Genomic DNA, 25,205 nt, shown 5'->3' with positions numbered 1-25,205 from the left:
TCAACCACCTATGGGTTTTGGCTTTCTACTCTCTGCCAGGCACTGGGGAGAACTATATGAAACCCTATGGAATCCCAATGATTGCCTGGGCGCTACTTTCTGGCCCTTCGAGACTCTGAAATCGTTCAGGGCTAACCGACTTACTACATGAAGGTTGGGGGCTATGTGAAGGCTCTCTAAACCTTTCGCTGGGTAGCGGAGGGGAATTATCTCAGAAAACCAAAAAAAAAACGAGCGCCTTTTCATGGGATTTGAGACTCATCTGAAAATCTCCACTGGCACCCTCGATTGGGGCTGGAATCACCAGAACTGGACAAAGTTATGTCTCACTGAGATGCCTTTCCAACAGCCTTCTTTCGCTGACACTTGGGACGCTACAGGTACGACTAAGAGGGGCCATCGAGTGCTCGTAGCACAAGTTGGTGTCAGGCTGAAGTGGGCGCTTGGGTGTTGAAAGAGAGGAGCGTTCACAATCTCCACATCAACTTAGATGTGTGTCCTACCAGTACAGGATACATGAGAAACATCTCACAAAAAAAAAAAAAAAACAAAAAAAAAAAAAAAAAAAAAAAAAAGTCTTCAAAATGTACTGCTGAAGGGATTATTATCACCCAATATAGTACGTATCACTGAAGCAATTACTGGGACCAATTCTTGGATAACAATACCGTCTTCTTTCATAAGCACCATTTTCTTCTATGACTTTCTGCCCCCCTTACACTTTAATTCTCTTCAAAGGAAACTGCGAGGGTTAAAGTATATATTTACTGATGGTTAGAAGACTAGGTTTGGTAGACAAACATAAAATGCAAATCTTTGGCCCAAAGGAATGACGAAACATTCAATAATTACCTTTAAAGCAAATATTGCTTGCCAAAATTGTGAGTAGCCTACGCCCCGTAAACATCATCAATATACCAAATTTGTAACTAATTTGTATTTTTCATAACTAACAAACCTGAGGTCTTAACATTAGGATTTACTAGCGCCAAGCTGGAAACCGGTAGAATTAAAATTACACTTGTGAGATCCAGGGACTAATGGCATCTATACCAGGTCACGCATGCATATACCCAGAATGCCCACGGCTACCTGTGACCCATCAGTTATATTTCTAACCCAGTTTAGACTGCTAGAGGGGGTGGTTCGAGGTGGCCTTGTTAACTGTTAAGACCTCAGGTTTGTTAGTTATGAAAAATACAAATTAGTTACAAATTTGGTATTTGTTCATACACGAAACAAACCTTCGGTCTTAACATTAGGATAGACTTACTATTGGAGGGAGGTAAGTCTCTACAACTGACTCTAAACCTTTCGCTGGGTAGCGGAGGGGAATTATCTCAGAACAACGAGCGCCTTTTCAGTGGATGAGACTCATCTGAAAATCTCCACTGGCACCCTCGATTGGGGCTGGAATCACCAGAACTGGACAAAAGTTATGTCTCACTGAGATGCCTTTCCAACAGCCTTCTTTCGCTGACACTTGGGACGCTACAGGTACGACTAAGAGGGGCCATCGAGTGCTCGTAGCACAAGTTGGTGTCAGGCTGAAGTGGGCGCTTGGGTGTTGAAAGAGAGGAGCGTTCACAATCTCCACATCAACTTAGATGTGTGTCCTACCAGTACAGGATACATGAGAAACATCTCAAAAAAAAAAAAAAAAAAAAAAAAAAAAAAAAAAAAAGTCTTCAAAATGTACTGCTGAAGGGATTATTATCACCCAATATAGTACGTATCACTGAAGCAATTACTGGGACCAATTCTTGGATAACAATACCGTCTTCTTTCATAAGCACCATTTTCTTCTATGACTTTCTGCCCTTACACTTTAATTCTCTTCAAAGGAAACTGCGAGGGTTAAAGTATATATTTACTGATGGTTAGAAGACTAGGTTTGGTAGACAAACATAAAATGCAAATCTTTGGCCCAAAGGAATGACGAAACATTCAATAATTACCTTTAAAGCAAATATTGCTTGCCAAAATTGTGAGTAGCCTACGCCCCGTAAACATCATCAATATACCAAATTTGTAACTAATTTGTATTTTTCATAACTAACAAACCTGAGGTCTTAACATTAGGATTTACTAGCGCCAAGCTGGAAACCGGTAGAATTAAAATTACACTTGTGAGATCCAGGGACTAATGGCATCTATACCAGGTCACGGGGCATGTATACCCAGAATGCCCACGGCTACCTGTGACCCATCAGTTATATTTCTAACCCAGTTTAGACTGCTAGAGGGGTGGTTCGAGGTGGGCCTTTAACTGTTAAGACCTCAGGTTTGTTAGTTATGAAAAATACAAATTAGTTACAAATTTGGTATTTGTTCATACACGAAACAAACCTTCGGTCTTAACATTAGGATAGACTTACTATTGGAGGGAGGTAAGTCTCTACAACTGACTGGGAGTTTGCCACCTTATCCATTTCCGAATATATAGGGAAATTCTAGAGAATGGACAATGAACCTAGGACCAAAGATATAAGCGGATCTATTGGTTTCCTCCCACTGGGTGTAGATACCATTCTACTGTTTACTCTTGTCCCTTGCGACTGGATCCACCTTCACCCCTCTTTTCCTTATTATCCAGAGGGGTGTGTTGCTACTGAAAAGTATATCATCAGCTAAGATAGCTTCACAGTATGGCTGACCATCTCACCTGCATCTAGTCCGTTCCAGCACATGACGGTACTCTCCTTCATATTGCCCGTAGTTAAAGGAGTAGGAAGAAAGTAGTAAAGAAAAAAGACGTCATCCCATTCATTCTACTTTCATACCTTCATCTTAGACTAGACGCAAACTGACCCGCCAGGGCACTGGATGAACTATATCACTTGTTGGGGCCGCCACCACTGGACCCAAGGAAAAGGTGTCCAAGGATCTATGGGCAACATCTTTCAAATAAAATGAGGTGAAAGTTGTTTGGCGCTTCCACACGCCAGCTTTCAGAATTTTATCCACAGACATGTTCTTCTTAAATGCCAGGGAAGCACTCACACCCCTGATGTCATGAGCTCTAGCTCCCACCTGGCTATCTGACCCTCTGTCTTCTGCAGTATAAGCATTTCTGATCGTCTCCCTTAGCCAAAATGATATTGTATTCTTGGACACTTCCTTCTTGTTCCGTCCTAGTGACTTACGAACAACCTCTGGCACCCCGGCCCCTCCTGAGGTGCCTTGTTCTCTTTAAGTACTCCCTTAGTGCCCTGACGGGGCACAGGAGCATTTCAGCTTTGTCGTTGTCTACAAAGTCTGCCAAGGAAGGTATGGTAAAGGAGTCGAATCTGCCGTCTACTATTGTTGGATTTTGGGTCTTTGCCACGAATTCTGGGACAAACTCACACACCATTGATCTCCAACCTCTCGAGTGCTTTATGAGATATGAGAGGCCATGTAGCTCCCCCACCCTTTTGGTTGAAGCCAGGGACCAATAAGAAGACTGTCTTCAGGGTCAGGCTCCTATCTGTGGACTGCCTTAGTGGTTCGTAAGGGGGTTTTGTCAGACTACTCAGTACCTTGGTCAGATCCCAATCTGGGGGCTTTTAGCTCCTTTGGTGGGCATGACTGTTCAAAGCTCCTCATCAGCATGGCCAACTCCCATGAAGACGATATGTCCACTCCTTTCATTCGTAAGACTGAGGCTAGAGCAGCCCTGTACCCCTTCACTGCAGATACAGACATATGTTTTTTTTTCTGTTCTGAGATATATCAGAAAGTCTGCTAACTGCTGAATAGTGGTACCGATGGAGACACGTTCCCCCTACGACACCAATCACAGTATGCTGACCACTTCCCTTGGTATACTGTCGCAGATGATTTTCTGATATTACCTGCCATCTGAGTTGCTGCTTTCTGCGAAAACCCTCGCTCTCGGAGGAGATACTTGACAGTCTCCTACCCGTGAAGCGATAGGGACTTCACCGACTGGTGGTACCTCTCCACGTGAGGCTGACACAGAAGGTTGCTCCATGGAGGTAACTCTCTTGGCACATCTACTAGGAGTTCCAGTAGGTCTGGAACCACTCTGCTTTCGGCCATAACGGGGCTACCAGGGTCATCTTGAGGTTCTGAGACCGCATTACCCTGTTCAGAACCTGACGGATTAGACAAAATGGAGGAAATGCGTACACGTCCAGATTGTCCCAGGGTGTTGTAGCGCATCTTCTGCTACTGCCTCGCGTCCGGGACTACTGAACAATACACTTCCAACTTTTTGTTGTACCTGGTTGCGAATAGGTCTATGATCGGTCCTTCCCACAACATGAGCATCCTGTCCACTACCTGTTGGTGTAGGGACCACTCCGTTCCCAGAATCTGATCCCTGCGGCTCAACTTGTCGGCCACTATGTTTCTTTTTCCCGGAATATACCTGGCCTTGATGTCTACCAGGTTCTCTATAGCCCACTGGTGAAGTTGAACTGTCATCACATGTAACTGCCGAGAAACTAGGCCTCCTTGCTTGTTTATATAAGCTACTACTGTGTTGTTGTCTGACATCAAAACCACTGAGTGTCCCTTTACTCTCTCCCTGAATTCTTGTAGAGCCAGGAAAGCTGCTTTCAACTCCAGCACGTTTATATGGAGTTCTCTGTCCTTGCAACTCCATTTTGCTGACACCATCAACTCCTCCATATGGGCTCCAGCCTTCTAGTGACGCATCCGAGAACAGCAAGAGGTCTGGGGAGGATTGTTGAAGGGGGACACCCACTGTCAGATTGTCGTCGTCCACCCACCACAGCAAGTCTTTCCTCACTTCTGCCGACAAGGGAATTTGCTCGTACGGGTTGATCTACTGTTGGTGACCAAAACTCCTTTCATCCTCCATTGTAGGGACCGAAGGTGTAGCCTTCCTTGTGGTACTAGCTTCTCCAGGGAGGTTAGGATTCCCAGCACCACCTGCCACTGTCTTGCTGGCTGTGTCTGCTTTCCCAGGAAAGGCATTCACCACTTGTTTGCATTTCTGTACTCTTTAGTCTGTCGGGAATACTTGGCTGTGTTGTGTGTCTATCACCATTCCCAGATATTCCAAACGTTGACTTGGATCCAGCTGCGACTTCTGCTGATTCACCACAATACCTAGGCTGTGACAAAGAAGCTGCAGGAGGGACGTGCCCTGTCCCTGAGTAATTTCCTCCCTGGACTTTGCTATCACCAGCCAATCGTCCAGATATCTTATCAGCCTGATCCCCTGAGCATGCGCCCATGCCGACACGAGGGTGAACACTCTTGTAAAAACTTGAGGAGACGTTGTCAATCCGAAGCACAGGACCTTTGAACTCGAAAGCTTTCCCTGCAAGACTGAAGCGGAGAAAATTTCCTTGAAGACTGATGGACTGGTATCTGAAAGTATGCGTCCTTTAGATCGACTGTCAGCATAAAGTCTCCGATTCTGACTGCTTGTAGAACCGTTTTGGAGTTTCCATCTTGAAACTGGTTTTCCTTATAAACAGATTCAGCGTTGACAGGTCTATTACTGTCCTCCACTCCCCGTTGGCTTTGGGTACCAGGAAAATCCTGCTGTAGAAGCCTTTTGTCGGACTGCATACTTGTTGCACAGCTCCTTTTTCCATCATCTTCTTCACTTCGTCCTGCAGAATAGTGGCCTTCTGAGATTTGTGGGCATAAGTGACGTGGGGTAATGGTTGATCTGTCAGGGGCGGGGTTACCTCGAACGGAATCAAATACCCGATCCTGAGAACATCCACCACCCACTGCTCTGCCCCTAGTTCCTGCCACACCTTCCAGTGATTTGCCAGGCAACCCCCCACTGGTGTGGCCGAGTGATGGGAGGCGCCCATCCTATCTTCTTGAGCCTCTCCCCCTTCCCCTATTGCCCCTTCCTCTGTTGTTTCTATTGTGAAAGGGCCGATGGAGTTATCCTCTTTGGGGGGAAAAGAGGGTCTTGTGACTCTATTAGGGATGCTATGTCTCACTGGTTTCTTTCGAGACATCTGCTGTTGTCTTCCCTCCAAAGGAATAGTTTGACTGTTAGAGGTTTTCCTAACTGCCTGTTGCACCAACCTATCGTTAGTGTCCATCCTTCTTCTATCTATCGCTTCTTCCAGTATGACCTCTGGCAACAGTAGTTGCGATTCCAAGATATCCCCATTCCTCATTGCTAACAGGGAATCCAAATCCACATTGCGGCTTAGTCTAGCCAATGCTGCATCTCTCCTCATTAGCAGGATATTTGAATACAAGAATTACTTTTTAAGACAAAATTCTATCAACAGCTCACAAGAAGCCTATGAATGATTAACATTCATGAATTAATTTTAAGGCAATTGTTTAACAACATTTAGTGAACTGCCAATCCCTGTAAACGACATCAATGTAAACGCTTCACCTAACGTAAAATACAAGATTTACTTTTCTGGCCAATAATATCTAAGCTTTTAGCCTAAAAGAATGATGAAACATTCAAAAATTACTTTGAGGCAATAAACAGTTTGTGAGTATTTACACTCGGAAAACACCATTCAAAAATTTAACGATAAAGCAAAACTATATACCAAAGTTTTACAAATGAGGCCCACTAAACAAAAAATATAATGACAACAAAAGATTAGTTGATGACTCAACTTAATAAAAAAACAAGAAAAAACTCATCCTGAGATTCCATTGGAGGTTACTAAATAAACATTCCAGTGGGACTGCACACCACTGAAACCCAGTTAAATAACCAGAAAATGATGAACAAGTTACCACCTTCACTGGTGTTAACTCGATGATGGCAGGAACAAACTGAGCTTTCTGCTTACAGGCATTTTTATTCTCCCACTAGTGGCAGAACTGGTCACCTACACAATGGTTTGAAATGTTACCTGTGAAATTTTGAATTCATGCTGCCATATAACTGGAACTTATAGCTATGTAATTAGTACATACTTGGTAGGTTACTTATACTACATACATATAAAAACAAAGTTTTTTGAAGTTTTAATGCATAGAATTAAAATACTGCACTAAGAAGCTTTAATACATAGTAACTCATTTCACACATACTAACACTATGTGCATAACACAAAAGGTCATTGTTCATATAAAGGACTTTGGCATTTGTGCAATATAGTGCAGTAGTTAAAAAACAGAGGCATAAACTATTACCTGCAAAACCAGTTGCGTTAATGCTGTGTATCTCATAATTTCTGATATTACCACAGGTAAACCTTCCTGTTTATACCACGCAGTTCTTGCTAAATTTATTGTGCAAAGGAATGTCAAGAGCCAAGCAAATATCACAGGTGTGGGACCCCTGGTGGTTATAGACAGACGTGTTCTCAAAGATGTAAGGTAGCCTAAATGCACAAGCCAGGATATGGTCTGAAAAATACAGTGATAAATGAATACAGCACGTTTAATAATGTAAAGCAAAACAAAATATAAATTTTCATAACAAAATTTATTTGGATGTTACCTACAGTTAAATATAGCTTATATCTCTGCGCTGAGAGGAGAGTCAGCATTCAAACAAAAGATCGAATGGCTGTCCGGATAACTGTCTACTGCAGGGGTTCTCAAAGTGGTCAATATCGACCCCCAAGGGTCAATGGAACCATGGGAGTTCGGTGGAATAGTTCCAGGGGGTCAAAAAAAACAAAAAAAAGAAATAGAGCGTCGATAAGAAAAAATAATGTGGGTCTGTGAATGTTCACTGCTGGGGTCTACATTACCAATGAAGCCTCCAATTTTGAAATTTTCGTTAATAATTTATAAAAATTACAGGGAGTGCTGATGCCATAAGGCCCCATTCTAAAGTAAATGACTGTTTTTATCTAATGATTGAAGATTATTTCCTTCTAATTTTTGCCACTTACTCTACAAGTAATACTAAATAGACACAAGTCTTGTATCAGTCTTTCTTGGAGATCTAGGCATTCAGTTTAAAGAAAAAACAGCAATAGAACAATATTTTTGGCCTAAAAAATTAGAAAAATCATGAATACATGTATCTGGGTTCCTGAAGCCAGTTATCCCTATATGTATCATTATCAGCCACTTTCTCTATGAGGCTATACTGCTAGAGAAAATGGGATATTTTTAACCCTTAATGGATGAATTGATCCTCGGGAGCAGTAATAACAGGTTTGGGGTGGTGGACGGATTGATCCTGTAGATAAACAATATTATGCGCCATCGATTTGAAAAGAATCGGGTGGGGAAGAGGTGCCAATACTTCTATGATCCATAAATTCACTAATGGAAAGTTTTACACTGGCTAAAACCAAGAATCGGGTGTCTCAGGACTTCAGTTTTACTTGCAACTTCCAGGGGAATGTATTACATCTCTGTCTCACGTGACTTCTTTATGTAAATTTGCTCATATGTACACCAAGGGGTTGCTGTTGTTTTTTGTTCTTGTCCTTTATAATAGTATGTCGGTTCTGCGTAAATGTAATTTTACAAAGATAAGTGCAAAGAAATATTAGAAAAAACGTGTAAAAGTATAAAAATTTTACTGCCTGTAGGAAGCTTCCTTAATGGTGCACTGAGATTGAGCCAGATGAAGCAATGGATTCTTGGCCTTTGGAATACTGTCAACACAGTTGGCCAAATTGAACCAGCTGACTTGGTAGTAAAGAATTCTTGCTCCTAAAAGTTGACTCCATCCATCTACGAACACTTGCCAAAAGAATGCCTCTTGAACAGCAATGCCTTCTCTGCGAATACACATAGAAGGAACTTTTGTGACTGAGGAGGTACGATGTACTTGTATTAGAAAAATGTCTCCTGCACTTCCACTGAAAAAAACCTTGAAAAAAGTCTCCTGCACTTCCACTGAAAAAAAACCAACCATTCTTTTGGGAAGTCACTAAAAACATGCTGGAAAACCAAAAACATGGGGAAAGATGCATGAAGTTGTTCCGTCTCAATACGTCCAACACTGGGCACCAGTCTTGGGTTGCTTATAGTGCTAGGAAAAAGTTAAGAGGTAAAATCCCAGTGAATTACTGACACCTGCTCCATTGCATTCTCTCTAATTATAACCTCCTAATAAAGAATGAAATACTTCTGCTGGAGAAGACACAAAGGAACAGCTATAGGAGACTAAACCAGTGGAGGGGAACCCAAAATGAATCTTATCACCTTAAAGAGTCAGACTTAGAAGGCATCCCAAAGGAGAAACCTAAACAGCTGCCATAACCTGTGCAGCATAAGCCTTACAACAGATAGGAACATGTTTTCTTACTTCCAAACTAAGTTAGTACAAGTAAGAGGACATTAGCCCGCAGTGTCACAAATGGGTTCTACTGCACAAGTGAAAAAATCTTTTAAACTCTTCCTCGCTAAACTAAGCTGGCACTTCAACCTCTCTTTGCTGATGCAAAGAAGAGTCCAAAATTTCAGCAAAGTAAAAAAAATTTCTACTGTCTAAACAGAAATCTGGACAATAAGCATGTCCAAAGTACTTGTCAGTCTTGTGTTCATCTATTCAAAGGAATGAAACAAAGAAAATCGAATCTTCGAATGATGATGGTTTAAGCACCAATTAATTGCCTGCATTGTAAGAGGCGGGAAAGAAATGACAGATTGGTGACCTGACCTAACTGGCTACTTTACTAATCTACCTTCTTTCCTCCTCTTCCTATACCACCAAACTTAAGCAAACAGTCCTTTGAAAATCCCTACTTCTTCACATATATTCTCAAGATCACACTTAATATCATTGCAGCCAGCACACACTGTGTCTGTCTCTCCCAAAATTGCCATCCTGCTAGCACAGTAATCATTTCTACAGAACCGGACGTTTCTAGCCTTGATTCCAGAAGAAGGCATCCTAGGAAAAATAAATGTACGGCACTGTGTAGCAGCAAAGCCATGAAATACCAAAAAGCAACTATGTACAATGATGGCAAGGAGAATTCTGACAAAAGCTAAACATTCAAAACACACCTGGTGGAGAACTGGTGTACTACAGTCATCCGGACAGCCATTCAATCTTTAGTTTGAATGTTGACTCACCTCTCGGCATGGAGATATAAGCTATCTTTAACAGTAGGTAAGATTCATCCGAAATAATATGATATTGTTAAACTACAATAAAGTTTTGTACATACTTACCTGGCAGATATATACTTAGCTATAGTCTCCGACGTTCCCGACAGAATTTCAAATCTCGCGGCACACGCGACAGGTAGGTCAGGTGGTCTACCTTACCCGCCGCTGGGTGGCGGATGTACGAACCACTCCCGTAAGCTTGTCAGATTTTTCTCTTCCACCTGTCTCCTGAGGGGAGGCTGGGTGGGCCATTAATCGTATATATCTGCCAGGTAAGTATGTACAAAACTTTATTGTAGTTTAACAATATCATTTTTGTACATGAACTTCCCTGACAGATATATACTTAGCTGATTGGCACCCTTGGTGGAGGGTAAGAGACAGCTCAATAATACAGGTAAGACGGGAAACAACTAATGTTGTAGGATATAAAAACCTTGGTTCTCACCTTTTCAGGATGAAGACTTCATAGATACTATCTCTGAGTCTGCATTGCCTGGAGAGCTACAGCTAGGACGTGACCTGATGCTGAAAGACTCTCGGATCTACCACTGGGATATGTGATCCCCTATTGTGGTAGAATCCAAGTCGGATGCTGTTAGAGGGACCTTGTCCGCTTACCTAACAGATCCTTACCACTACCTCTGCAAGGAGCCAAAACCCACCAGACCACCTAACCAAAATACAAAGGGTTAATATTACGACAAAAAGAGGTGCCTCCTGCAACCTCTTTCAGACAACCAAAAACAACAATATAAAATATAGGGTAACATATAAAAAATTTACACAGGATAAGTTTCAGCTCCCTGCCCCAGCACCGAATCCGCCGATACGAAAGGACCCAAGGCGAAGCATTTATCATATGTGATTTTTACATCACGTAGGTAGTGGTTTGCGAAAACCGATTGGCATCTCCAAAAAGTCGCCTCCATCAAGTTCCGCACAGACATATTTTTTCTGAATGCAAGCGAAGTTGCGATGGCTCTCACCTCGTGAGCTTTCACTTTCAGTAGTCTAAAATGATCTTCCTTACAGGCAACATGTGCCTCTGTAATAAGGCTTCTCAGAAAAAAGGAAAGAGCATTCTTCGACATGGGCCGAGTGGGGTCCTTTACGGAGCACCAAAGCACATCTTGATTAGCCTTAAGTTGTTCCTTCCTCTTAAGGAAAATACTTCATAATTCTCATAGGGCAAAGAGTTCTTTCAGGCTCTTCCCCTACTAGAAAAGATAAACTACGAACTTCAAAGCTCCTGGGCCAAGGGCGTGATGGGTTTTCATTCTTTGCCAGGAAACTTGGAAGAAATGAACACACCATAGAATCTTCCTTAAACCCTACATTGCCCTCAATAGCTTGGAGCTCACTCACTCTCTTAGCTGTAGCTAGGGCCAAAAGGAAGATAGCCTTCTTCGTCAAATCCTTGAAAGAGGCTAAGCCAGGAGGTTCGAATCTAGACGATCCAAGGAATTGTAGGACTACGTCTAGATTCCAGTTCGGTACTACATGAGGACGCTTAATGGTTTCAAATGATCTAATAGATCATGCAGGTCCTTATCATCGGATATATTTAAGCCTCTATGCCGAAATACCGCCGCCAACATACTGCGGTATCCCTTAATAGTTGACACAACCAGATGACATTCTTCTTTGAGGAAAATAAGGAAATCCGCAATTTGGGTCACAGAGGTACTGGAAGAGGAAATGTTCTTCCTCTTGCACCAACGTCTGACACGGACATCCCCACTTTGACTGGTATACACGCAAGGTGGCAAGGTCTCCTCCGCTCTTGCGATTGCTTTAGCAGCTGTTTTGCTGAAAAAGCCTTTCGCTCTGACCAAACTTTGGACAGTCTGAAACCAGTCAGGACTGAGAGCGAGGAGATTTTTGTGGTACCTGTCGAAGTGGGGTTGTCTGAGTAGATCGCTCCTTAGCGGGAGCGATCTTGAAGGTCCACCAACCATTCCAGTACCTCTGTGAACCATTCTTGGGCCGGCCAAAAGGGAGCGATTAAGGTCATTCTCGTTGAATCGGACTCTACGAACTTCTTGATGGTTAGCCCCAGGATCTTGAAGGGGGGAAACGCGTAGACGTCGAGTCCGTTCCAGTCTAGAAGAAGAGCATCTATTGCTACTGCCTCTGGATCTGATATCGGAGAGCAGTAAGGATCCAGCCTCTTGTTCTTTGACGTGGCAAAGAGGTCTATGTGTGGCCTGCCCCATAACTTCCACAGGCTCTGGCATACATCCAGATGAAGGGTCCACTCTGTGGGAAGGACCTGATCTTTCCTGCTGAGGAGATCTGCTCTTAACCAATTTCCTTTTCTCCCTGCACGAACCTGGTGAGAAGCTTGATTCCTCTTTCTTCTGCCCACAGAAGAAGGTCTCTTGCTGTCTCGTACAGGGAGAAGGAATGCGTCCCCCCCTGTTTCCTGATGTATGCCAGAGCTGTAGTGTTGTCCGCGTTGACCTGCACTACCGAATTTCTCTGACTTTGGGCTCGAAAGCCTTCAGAGCCAACCACACAGCCATCAACTCCTTTCTGTTGATGTGCCAGGCTACCTGGTCCCCCACCCAGGTACCTGACACTTCGCTGGTTCCCAGAGTTGCACCCCACCCCATGTCCGACGCCGTCGGAGAACAACACCAGGTTGGGGGTCTGTGATTGAAGAGACAGTCCCTTCGCAAAGAGGTTGGGATCTGTCCACCATAAGAGATGTTTCTTGATATCCTGGGATAACGACAGGGAGAACGTCAAATCCTGAGAACGACGACTCCAATTCCGATGAAGAAGAATTGGAGTAGGTCTCAGGTGCAACCTTCCTAGGGAAACGAATTGCTCCAGAGAGGAGAGCGTCCCCAGCAGACTCATCCACTCCCTCACTGTGCATACTTCTTTCCCTAAGAAGGTTGTTACTCTCTCGAATCCTCGGCTAATCCTTTCCTGCGAGGGAAAAGCCCGAAAACTCAGAGAGTTCATCTGTATCCCGAGATACACACACTCTTGCTCGGGAATAGTGATGACTTCTTGAAATTGACGAGAAGTCCCAAAGCCTTCGTCAATTCTAAAGTTACTTGTAAGTCCTTCAAACAACGATCTTCTGAATTGGCCCTTATTAGCCAATCGTCGAGGTACATGGATATCCTCACCCCTTTCAAATGAAGCCATTGAGCCACATTCCTCAAAATCCCCGTGAACACTTGAGGGGCCGTCGAGAGGCCGAAACACAGAGCCCTGAACTGAAAAATTTTCCCCCCCATCATGAATCTGAGAAACTTCCTCGAGGAAGGATGGATCGGTACGTGGAAGTAAGCGTCCTGTAAATCCAAGGAAACCATCCAGTCCCCTGGACGAAGTGCTGCCAGCACTGATGAAGGCGTTTCCATCGTGAACTTCTTCTTTTCTAGAAGAAGTTCAGGGCGCTTACATCCAACACCGGTCTCCATCCCCCCTGAGGACTTCGGAACTAGGAAAAGGCGGTTGTAGAAGCCCGATGAATGATGGTCTGTCACTAGTTCGATAGCCCCCTTCTCCAGCATCTGATCTACTGCTAGATGGAGAGCTTGATTCATGATGGGGTCTCTGTACCTGGCCGTCAGTTCCCTTGGGATGGCCGTCAAGGGAGGTCTTTCGACGAAAGGGATGAGGTAACCTCTCCTCAAAATAGAAAGGGTCCAAAGGATCTGCCCCTTTTGGGCCCAGACTTCTGCAAACTCTAAGAGTCTGGCGCCCACCGTTGATTGAAGGACTTGCAAGTTATTTGGGGGCTTTAACAGACTTGGCGAAAGTCTTACCCCTTCTTGAAGGTCTACGACCTCTAAACGTAGAGGTTCTTGATGAAGATGCCCCTCGAAAGGGTTCTCGAACACTTGCCTTTTCCTTCTTAGCCTTGGTAGGGAAGGAAGGGCGAGGTTTTCTTGCCGACTGTGCCAAAAGGTCCTGGGTGGCTTTGGCCGAAAGTGACCTCGAAATGTCCTGCACTCGATGTTTCGGGAACAACTGAGTAGACAGAGGGAGCAAACAGCAAAGAAGACCTCTGAGCATGGGAGACCGACTTCGTTAAGAAGGAACAATAAACCGACCTCTTCTTCACGATCCCGGCCCCATAAAGGGAGGCGATTTCACTCGCTCCGTCTCTTACCGACTTGTCCATACAAGACAAAACACACATAAGATCTTCTGGCGAAATTGACTCTGGCACTTCAATTTTCTTGGCTAGGACTCCCAACGACCAATCAAGGAAGTTAAATACTTCTAGCACTCTAAACATACCTTTGAGCAAATGATCCAATTCATTCATTGCCCAAGTCGTCTTAGCAGAGTTAAGGGCAGTTCTCCTTGTCGAATCTACCAGTGCCGAAAAATCCGAATCAGCCGAAGACGGTAGACCCAATCCTCAGGGCTCTCCTGTTTCGTACCAGAAAACCAGCGCGTCCTGATAACTTCGAAGGAGGAAAAGCGAACATCGTTTTCCCCGCTTCTTCTTTGGAAGCCATCCAGGAACCAAACTCCTCAGTGCCTTCTTCATAGAAAGAGTTGGCTTCATCCTCACACAAGAAGAACTCTTCGCTGTCTTCGCCGTTGAAAAAAGTGAGTGAGGAGAAGGAGGAGCCGTAGGCGTAAGGGAATCCCCAAAAACTTGTAAAAGTAGCTCTGTAAGCTTCTTGTAAAGAAGAGACAGCAGCAGAAGTGTTCGGTTCCTCATCCGAACCTTCTAGGACGTCTTCTCGAGGCGAGCGCGGAAGATCCTTATGTGACGAAGGGATCCTAGCCGGAGTTGAGCGAGAGGTTGGAGAACGCCCTCTCTTAGAAGAGTTCACATCCACTGGAGAACGATGAGAAGATCTGGGAAGTCTACGATGAGACTCCCTCTTCGAGGTATACGGAATCTCAGCCGAAGGAGAGGTAGGGCTCCTACTCCGAGAATCCTCGGAAACATCCACAGGTCGCTTACGAGGAGTCGAGCGCCTACTATACTCTATGCGCCTATCCTGAGGCGAGCGGCTGCCAGGAGAAGAGCGCCTATCGAGAGCAGAGCGCTTGCGCGGTCTTCCATACCTGTCCAGTTGCGTACGATCAACGGAAGTCCGACTGGATGGCGAAATGCGCCTACTAGGAGAAGGCTGCTTGCGAGACTCTTGACGTCTAACAAGAGGGTAACATTCAGGAGAAGGGCGCTTCAAAACTAACAAGCGCCTACTTGGAGAAGGGCGCTTCCGGGATTCCTGGTGCCTACCAAGAGACAAACGGTCAGGAGAAGTGCGCCTAGAAGCGGGAGAGCGCCTACACGGAGAAGGGCGCTTGAAAGACTCTTGTTGTCTGCCCCTAGGAGAAAAATCAGGAGTATGACGCCTTAAAAGAGACCGAGCGCCTACTAGGAGATCTATGTGCAGTAGGCTCTTGGCGCCTACCTTGCGGGAGCGGCTAACAGTAGGCCGTCTATCATGCACACGACTCCTACCAGACTCTAGATGCCTGTCAGGAGAGAAGTCACGATCCGACACTCGAGGAGAGTGACATCTGGAAGAAGAACGCCTACTTGTATAAGGGCGCATTCTAGAATCTTGAGGCTGCTGAGGAGAAGTTTCACGCGAGGGAGTTGAAGAAATCGCGTGATGAGCAGGTGCAGTGCGCTTACCGGAAGCGGGAATCCAATCTGGAGAAAAAACTTCTTTCTCCAAAGAGCGTCCTACCGATGTTTGGCGTCTTGAAATCGAAAGAGAGCCAGGCGAGTGAGGGCGCTCACGCGAGCGAGGGCGCTCACTCGAGCGAGGGCGCTCACGCGAGCCCCCACCTTCATACGAAACCTTCCCATATGAAGGAGAACGATCCTCTGAAGAGCGGCGCCTAGATCTCTTGATCGGAAGAGAAACGTCCTTCTTCCTACGTGATCTAACTGCTAGAGAGTCTGCTAGCGCCGTGATCTGAGCTTGAAGTCCCGCGAGTACTCTCGTAGGAGAATCTTCTTGTTCTTCCTCGGAAGCAGGCGCCGAGCGCGGAGCGCGAGAAGAAGAACGATCACAGGATTTCTTGGGTTTCTTCGCCTCCACCGACGATTCTTCCGGGAAAACCTCCGGACTAGAAGCCAAAGGACTGCAGGGAGCCTTCCAAGCCCTCTTCAACGGGCGCGACGCATCCGGGGAGTTCCAACCTCTCTTCGGAGAGGGAGACGACGAAGAGGAGAAGCATTGGCGTAGGAGCTCCTTCTTGTAGCGATCCGAGGCAGCCTGGGGAGCGTACTTCAGGATCTGCCGAGGGGACGCCTGACCGGTGGGGGCTCTCCCTAGCCCTCCTGCAGCTTTCGACTTTCCTACTCCACTGGAACTGGGAGTCTGGAAGAGGTCTAGGCCTAGAGGCACTAAGGAGCCGGTCAGACGCACCCTCCACAACACTGGGGACACTGCACTGATCACTAACACTCTCCTTACCTTCCAACTGACGAAATCTTCTGATCCATAGAACGATTCTTGGCTTTCAGAGCTGCCGCCTCCGAAGGCGAATCTTCGGCTTCGGTGCGGGGAGCCGGGGCTGCAACTTGGGAAGAAGGTTCTAATTCTACGTTAGTACTATTAGGATCCACGTCCAACTCACTCATTCTAGATCTGCTAGAACTTCTAGAGGAAGCCTTACGCACTCTATCACGTTCCAACTTCCTAACATAAGAAGAGAGAGCCTTATATTCTTCTTCATTCAATCCCTTACATTCATTACAAGGGTTAGCAAAAGCACATTCATTCCCCCTGCATTTCATGCAAACCGTGTGGGGGTCTACCGAAGCTTTCGGCAACCTCACCTTACATCCTTCAATCACGCAAACCCTAAACAAAACCGAAGTTTTAACTACCGATTCTAGATCAGACATCGTTAAAGAAAATCAAACTCAAAATCAAACCGGTCCACAATCAGCGTATGCCAAGCCAAACAAAGCGAATACGTCACCAAAAGAAGTCCAAATTAACTCCAGGCAAGCGAGAATCGAAAAACTATCGAGAGGAACCGACAACAGTTGTTATCGTTCCCGCGACAGAGAAAAATCTGACAAGCTTACGGGAGTGGTTCGTACATCCGCCACCCAGCGGCGGGTAAGGTAGACCACCTGACCTACCTGTCGCGTGTGCCGCGAGATTTGAAATTCTGTCGGGAACGTCGGAGACTATAGCTAAGTATATATCTGTCAGGGAAGTTCATGTACAAAATTTAATTTTACTATATTTTAAACAGGAAAGGTTAGCTCACTGCAAACTTGAATAAAAAAAATAATGTGTTTAGTAATGCGCTATGATCAAGAAAAATTGCTATAGTTTATTTCAAAATGTCTTCACATTAACACGACAGATAATTCAAATTTTCTGTTAAGTATTTGTGAAAATAAAATTCTATTAAAGTAAATAAAACTTATGCCTAAAAGAAAGTGAGAATCTTACCTGCACTCCAACAACAAGAGCATCTACCCAATACATTAAGGCCTGGCCGACAAACACGTAAAGGATGGGCTCTAACACACACAAAATAAGAGAGAAGACTGATATAGCAATCCTTGTGTGGATAATTGCCATCTGTTTCCTCCTCCGCACAACCCATTCTGACTGCTTCCCAATGTAATACGCAGAAACAATGGCGAGAAGAGAAAATGTTGGAACGTCCAGGATGGCTTTTTGGAAGCATAGGCCAAAGTTGAGTTTTTTGGCATTCCATGAACTAAAGTCCATGTTGCCACAAAAGGCAGTCATATTAAAGTACATCTGAGCCATTTTGTACGAAATAACAGAAGACAGATTGATACTCAGAAACGGAGAATATCACCCTGAAAATATCCTGTTCATTCACAAGAAAGATTCAAATGTAAAAAAACACTTCACTTCAAGATTCTGTCAATAACACAATAAAATGGAGTCTCTTTCAGTTGCCTCCATTGTTGATATTTTCATTCAAGTTGTTCCACTGTCATTATATTGCAGAAATATTTTTCATTTACATAACTCAACATGACTGAAATATCCATATCAGTTAATTAATGCATCCACAATGTCCATAATCTTGACATGCTTGATACTGTTTCATCCCATGCTTTCTGTATTATAGTGACCTGAGAAAGAAAATGAAATATCTTAGACTATGAATACAAAGGAATACGTATCTGGAATAATCTCAGCGGCAGAGCAATAGAAGTCAATATAATTCTCATTTTAAAATATCAACTAAAAATTTATACACTGCATATTGCCAGAATACATTAGATTTACTCAAGTGCCTGTCATTTATGAAAGTCAAAAGCACAAACCAAATCACCTAATTAATAATCAACCTTATATACATAGCTTCTAGGCTAATGTAGCATGACCAAATCATATTGATTATCTTGCATGACTGACTATATATAATATTCATATGGCCAGTCATGTAAGTGAAAAAAAATCTTTATCATACCTTTGCTGTATGTTACAAAACACAATATATACAGTATATAGTTATGCAATTTCTGCCACAAAAAATAGAGGTAATGTCTAAATGTAGTATGCACAAATCTTCTCTCTTTTTAAATAATTTCCATTGCAACACTCACAAACCATACTGCTGAATAGTATGGTATATTACAGCATGTCCCTTACTTGAGACTGAGAGCTTACAAAGTACACATGCACACCTGACAGTACAACAGAACCTATCACAAGTCTCACTCAACCTGTGAGTGGCAGCCTGGAATCACATGGGCTGTAATCCGACCCTATCACAGAAACCCAAGAAGTGTTCCCTCCACTGCAAGTCTTGCCTCAGTGGTAATGTAAGATGCCTAAGAATAAGATGCACAGATGTAAGACCAGAATAAATGCAGCACTTGGGTAACTTATACCTTAATGTGAGTTAAAAATAGCTTAACTGCTTCATCACAACTTATTTAAGCTTCACCACAGATCTTACAAGTATGAAATAAAAACACAAACACTTTGTAAAAAACTTATGTAATCTGTATAGTACAGTATATGACAATTTAAAAGACCTTGAGTTTTACTGTTTCACTTCCCCTTCAATATTCAAATGCTACATAAAACATTCATGTGTAATTCCCCCTCTTCCTCTGTTTCAATTTTTTAAACAAGAAGTTGTCTTTTTACAATGGAATAAAAAATCTACCTGCTGTGAAAATTTCAGCTGTATCAAACTCTTTATATACCAACACCAGAGGCTTATTATCACCATCTCAAACATCATACACATAGTATACTGTACTGCACAACTTGCCTATACAGGTATAAACTACACATCCTTGGTAATAAGAGAGTAATAAGACACATTTAAAAAACTTCTTTTGCTTCCAAAGACTTCCAAATTTTGCAACTGGCAGTTTTCTTGATGTCACCAAACCACCTATAGAAACACTATTTAATCTTTTCCTCTGTAATAATTCTTTACCACATAATTGTATCTACATTTCCGTACCTTTGAATCATTCTAATGCCATATATTCATGTAATATACCTCACAATATTTCATTTCAGTATCTTTGACAATTTTTTTATTTGCTGTCAATATCTCCACCCCACTGAATATCATCTACTAACAGTACAATTATTTTCAGTATACATGAGCTTTCTTAATGCTCCTGTCAAATGACAAAAAAAACTGTTGTTTTCTTTGATTTGAAATGGGAGAATGAGTGTTCAAGTAAACTAAATCTGTTAATCAAAAGTATAACAAAAAAACTGACTTTGGTGACATTATCACATCAAAGTTGTTACAACAATATTTTGTGCAATACATAAAGACTAATTCCACAAAGGAAAGTGAAACAATGGGATACCACTGCGAGGCCTTTCAACTTCTCTGTTTAGTAAAGGATGAGAAGTCAAAAGGCCTAACAGCAGTACTCCATTGTTTCACTTTCTTTCTGGATGTTAGTTTTTATTCATTTAATATTCTTCACGTTCCACATTTTCGCGGTTCAGTTATACATTCTGAGAAATATACTGAAATTCAAAAGATTTTCAGTATGGAGTGGTATATTTCTCTTAAACATTTGTGAAACCTTCATGAAATTTATCTCTTCAAAGAAATTACCTCTGACATTACCACACTGTTCCTGTACAGAAATTTGATCTCTTCAAAGAAATTACCTCTGACATTGCCACACTGTTCCTGTACAGAAATTTGATCTCTTCAAAGAAATTACCTCTGACATTACCACACTGTTCCTGTACAGAAATTTGATCTCTTCAAAGATTACCTCTGGACATTGCACACTGATCCTGTACACAGTGTTCTATTGTACCTCTTACTATAAAGTACTGAGAAATGAACAAAAAAGAATTTAATCTGGTCATGACAAAAATTGTTTGATGTCATGAGAGCCTGAATCTTATCTAGTACTTATCTCCATCATTGCCTCCAATGCTGTGCAGAACATAGGGGATCTGTGAAATTTTGCTACTCATCTCTTTCCTGTCTTCTACCTTCCTTAAATCTTTACTTATCTCCAACTTCCTTTGTCATGGACCTTATCCAAGTGGATTTGGGTCTTCACACTTTTCTGGTGCCCATACGAACCCAGGTGACATTACCACATACTACTAAGTATCCCCCAGTAGGTTGTGCGAAGGACATGCCCATGTCATTTACATCTCTGGTTCATCATTATTGCACCTATATTATAAACTCAACTTTTCCATGGTCCTAGTATCATTTCTCACACTATCCTGCCATCTGACCTTTGATATCACAATTTTTAAAAGTAAATTCTATTTTTCCTAACTACACAACCCTGAGGTCCTTTACATAAGGAATTACTTTCAGCGCCAGCTGGAACTCGGTCGAAGGTAGTTAGGCAGTAACTGTTTGTCCGATAGTCGGGAGTCCCGCCCGACTGGACTTAAACATTATACTTTGCTTTAGGCCCAGGGACAGATTGAGGGGTGGCATGAGGTGGGCCTATATGTAATGGACCTCAGGTTTGTATAGTTAGGAAAAATGATATTGTTATGATACAATAAAGTTTGTTCATACTTACCTGGCAGATATATATATAGCTGTATTTTCTGAAGTCCGACAGAATTTTAAAAACTTCCGACACACGCAGTGGTCGGCCAGGTGGTTAGTACCCATTCCCGCCGCTGGGAGGCGGGTATCAGGAACCATTCCCATTTTCTATTCATAATTTTTATTTCCACTGTCCCCTGAGGGGAGGTGGGTGGGTACTTGATTATATATATCTGCCAGGTAAGTATGAACAAACTTTATTGTATCATAACAATATCATTTTGTTCATGAAACTTACCTGTCAGATATATATATAGCTGAATCCCACCTTTGGAGGTGGGAAGGGACAGAATAGAAGGATTTTGGGAAACAAATGCATGCAGATGATTTACATCTTGGTTCCACCTGTTAGCATAGCTGTCTTCGTGGTTACTGCCACGTAAGTCTGCTTGTGCTACTAGAGTTGCCAGCGAGGTAGAGACCTATATAGCTGGTGCACTCCAGATGATCTGTCAACAGGGGCGAGACCACGACGTGACTAGACCATATTGACCATACCATGAGGGCTAAGAAGTAAAATAAATATATATATATATATATATATATCACCACCTGACCAACCTAGCCAAAGTTAAGGTGTGTTAACTAAGGCTTAAGAGTTAAGAAGTCGCCGTTGTCGGCGACTCAACAACTAAATTAAGAGCTCTTCCTAACCATTTTCTACAGGATAGGATGAGTGGTACTTCTTGCCCCCAAGATTGTGTCTGCAGACACGTATGGCCCTAGCGAGCAGCAGATCTCATATGCCATCTTCACATCTCGCAGGGAGTGTGAACTGAACACAGAGTTGCTTCGCTAAAACATGGTACTCAGGATGTTGCTGAGTGCCATGCTCTGTTGAAATGCTTCCGAGGCCGCGCCCTCACCTCGTGAGCATTCAGATAAAAAGATTTCAAATCTTTGTGCAAACACAATGAAGGAGCATTTTTGAAAGAACTCCTTAACACTAAAGCCAGGCTGTTCTTCGATATGGGCAAGTCTGGTCTTTTTCGGAACACTGCAGATTGCCCGAATGACTTCGACTTTCTTGAGTTTTATGTAGATAAAACTTGAGAGACCCGACAGGGCACAGGACTCTCTCTGGCTCCTGCCCACTAACTTGTGCCATCCTTGCTTCCAAGCTCCTGGCCCAAGGACAAAACGGGTTACCATTCTTAGGCCACAACGGAAGGGTTAGAGAGCACACCGCCTTGTGTTCTCTAAAGCCAAAACTTGTGACGATGGCTTAAAATCTCACTAACCCTCTTTGTCGTATCTAGGGTGGTTAGAAGAAGGCCTTCCTGATCACATGCAAGAAGTTAACAGGTAGGAGAGGTTCGAATGCTTTGACATCAAGAACTTCAGACTACGTCTAAGTTCCATATTGAAAGCTTCGATCTGGACATGCACAGTCAGTCCGTCTGTACTAAAGTCAGGTGACCAACCAGTTGACCAGTCAGACGAATCAAGGACAGCAAGGCTGTACCCTGAAGACCATAAGGCACTATTCTTCGCTGAAGGATGAGTGTCTGGACTGCCTGGGCGATTCAATCTAAGCAAACCTTGGGGGTGTATCAACGCAACCCAACGTCGTCAGCGAATCAACTCCTGACTCGAGCTTCTGGTGCCAGGAGAAAGGAGCGAGGAGCAAAAAGGCGATTCAGTCCCGAAGGAAGAATGCCTGACAGTCCAACCTGGTCTCATGTTACACGATCATCGGGGGTGTATAAACGCAACCGACTTCGTCAACAAGAAACTCAGGGCTACTATATGTCGCCTGATCTCGCACGAGTGTCTGACTCCGAGAAAACAGGTGAGACAAAAAGTAGATGATGAGCGAGGTTCGAGATTCCACAGAACTCAAAGATCGTGAAGGGCTTTGTTGTTTGACAGACGCAAATCTCTGAGCCCAAAGGCCGTCAACAACATATTTGCGTACTAATAGTTGTGACTGCCAGCTTATCCCATTCTTCAGACGGAAATGGAAGACGGTAATCTTATTCCTGTCAACATCTCGATAGCCTGAACGTAGTCAGACTCAGAGCGGAGATGTATATAGGTAGTTATAGGTACCTTTCGAGTTAGAGTAGACCGACTCTCTCGGAAAAGGTCCTTGGAAAGTGAACTAGGAAGTATGTGACCTCTGTGAATCCAGGATCCTGAAGGCCAACATGGGGCGATCAGCGTCATTGTCGCTCCCTGTGACGTCATAAATCCTCTTATTACATTTCCTAAGCGATTGAAAAAAAAAGGGGAAAAGAGACTAAATATCCATCCCCGTTCAATATCATAGGATGGCGTTTAATGGTACCGATCCCGGATCGAGAATAAGGGAGCAGAAAAGAAGAAGCCTCTTCGTCCTCAACATATCGAAGAGAAGAATGAAAGGGCGTCCCTAAAGTCTCCACAACTCTCAACTTACTTCTAAAGAAAGATTCCACTCGGAAGTCAATAGTTGCTGCCGTCGATCTAGACGATTCGTACGGACTTTTGCAATCCTGTAACGAACCTCTAGAGGATCGTTACATTCTACGCCTGTTGTTATAATAGGCTTTCTCGTAAACTCGAACAGGGACCGAGAGAAGATACTTCTTAAGATATGAGAGAGCTGTGGAATATCAGAGTTGATCTGGACCACTGGTTCCCAAAACTCGTTACGAGGACTGGAGGGACTACCGAATCGCTTTTACTTCTTTCAGATTAAGATCCAAGACATCTGAAACCCTATCCAGATGTCGGCGGCACCTTCTTTCTATCACCTCAGGTGATAAACGCACTGAGAGATGTTCAGAATCATTCCTAGATCTTGAATAATATTTCAGTTTCCCGGTAGGAAAAAACTGTGGTCTGAATTGCAGTCTATTCGGGGAAACAAACTTCTTCAGGAAGGAAATGGTCCCCAGCAAGCTCATCCATTCCCTCCCCGAGTATGCTTACTTCCCTAATAAGGCTGCGCTTTGCCTAAGCAGGAGAGCATATAAAAGTGCAATGTTGCGGTAGACTCGTAGTTCTATACCGTGCGGTAACGAGCACCGAAAGGATTAAGAGATAACTCTGTTGAACATAGTAAGGCAAAACGAATGCAACGTTTATTCATTCACGTAAGAAATCCCCTCAATCTTAGGCTAAAGTCCGTGATTGTAGGGCAGAGATACAGTTAGTCAGTCAATCCCGCAGGAGAGACGTAACCGTCAGCACAGAGATACGGTTAGTCAGTCAATCCCGCAGGAGAGAGAGACGTAACCTACCGCGCATGACAGCGCCCGATCTGTTACTGGCTCGGTTGGACTGGAGGACAGACACAGCGTGACAGCAGCAGCCAGCAGCTTACGAACGTCGTCTCTTAACTTTATGTCTGGGTTGCCAGCTACCCTATTCTACGAAGAAATAGGTCAGTTATTTTTTTGAGCAGAAAGAGTCTCAAGCTGGTATATTTAAGCGAAACAGAAAACGCTAAATATATAGATGCGTTTGTGTCGTCAGAACACTACCATACAACGGTAAAAGATAAATCGGAAACTCCTGGAAGGCTGCAGGGAGTAACGATTAAATGTCCTTAAAATAGACAATAGACCTCTCGGTTGCCATCCGAAGAGGTAACTACAGCAAGCGTATATGACTTGAACCAACCAGAAGTAAAATAACGCAAGGCAAAATATGAAATTATATCACAAAGTTTGTTCATACTTACCTGGCAGACATATATATAGCTGAATTCGGAAATACAGCTACATACATATCTGACAGGCAAGTTTCATGAACAAAACTTAAGAGAATCGAAGCAGTCAGCTCAAGTTTCTTATGTTACTGGACATAAGCGTTCATTGACGTAGTCTACAAGTCTATTTCTTGTACGAGTCTGCGAATGACGAATGAGAGCTCTTCCGAATCTTGTCAATAAGAGCTTATTCGCTTACGCAATATCAAGTTAATGAGATGTTTGTCAATGAGAACTAACCCATTTACGGGACAAAGAGATATTTTGTCAATGAGGGGATACCCACTTACTTGACAAAACGAAAGTATATTGTCAATGGGGGAAAGTCACTGAATTGACAAAACGTAATCCAGGGAGTCAACCATTTAATTTTTTCGATTCCCGTCTCAAACGAGGAAGGGGCAAGAATCATGTTAAGAGACTGGGCTTACGGCAGGTAGAACGACGATGTTCAATTCGGCAGCGTAGTCCCGAC

General features: G+C 43.5%; 1 protein-coding gene across 6 annotated transcripts in view; it reads right to left on the bottom strand.

Moving 5' to 3' along the window:
- LOC135225834 (ATP-binding cassette sub-family C member 10-like) overlaps nucleotides 1–25,205 on the bottom strand; it is a 307,903-nt gene that overhangs the window by 260,945 nt on the left and 21,753 nt on the right. For 3 of the 6 annotated variants that reach the window (XM_064265370.1, XM_064265366.1, XM_064265365.1), the window contains exons 2-3: nucleotides 17,427–18,088; nucleotides 7,114–7,329 (exon numbers count right to left, since the gene is read on the bottom strand). In XM_064265370.1, coding sequence (XP_064121440.1) covers nucleotides 7,114–7,329; nucleotides 17,427–17,753 — 543 coding nt within the window. In that variant the 5' untranslated portion in view covers nucleotides 17,754–18,088. Of the gene's footprint in view, nucleotides 1–7,113; nucleotides 7,330–17,426; nucleotides 18,089–18,429; nucleotides 18,539–18,611; nucleotides 18,670–25,205 lie in introns of those variants that run through there. The other 3 variants (XM_064265368.1, XM_064265367.1, XM_064265369.1) reach the window with 3 other exon arrangements.

Source organism: Macrobrachium nipponense, chromosome 13, assembly GCF_015104395.2.
Source record: "Macrobrachium nipponense isolate FS-2020 chromosome 13, ASM1510439v2, whole genome shotgun sequence".
In the NCBI taxonomy this organism is placed as follows: Eukaryota; Metazoa; Arthropoda; class Malacostraca; order Decapoda; family Palaemonidae; genus Macrobrachium; species Macrobrachium nipponense.
This window is presented reverse-complemented; position numbering and strand designations above follow the sequence as displayed.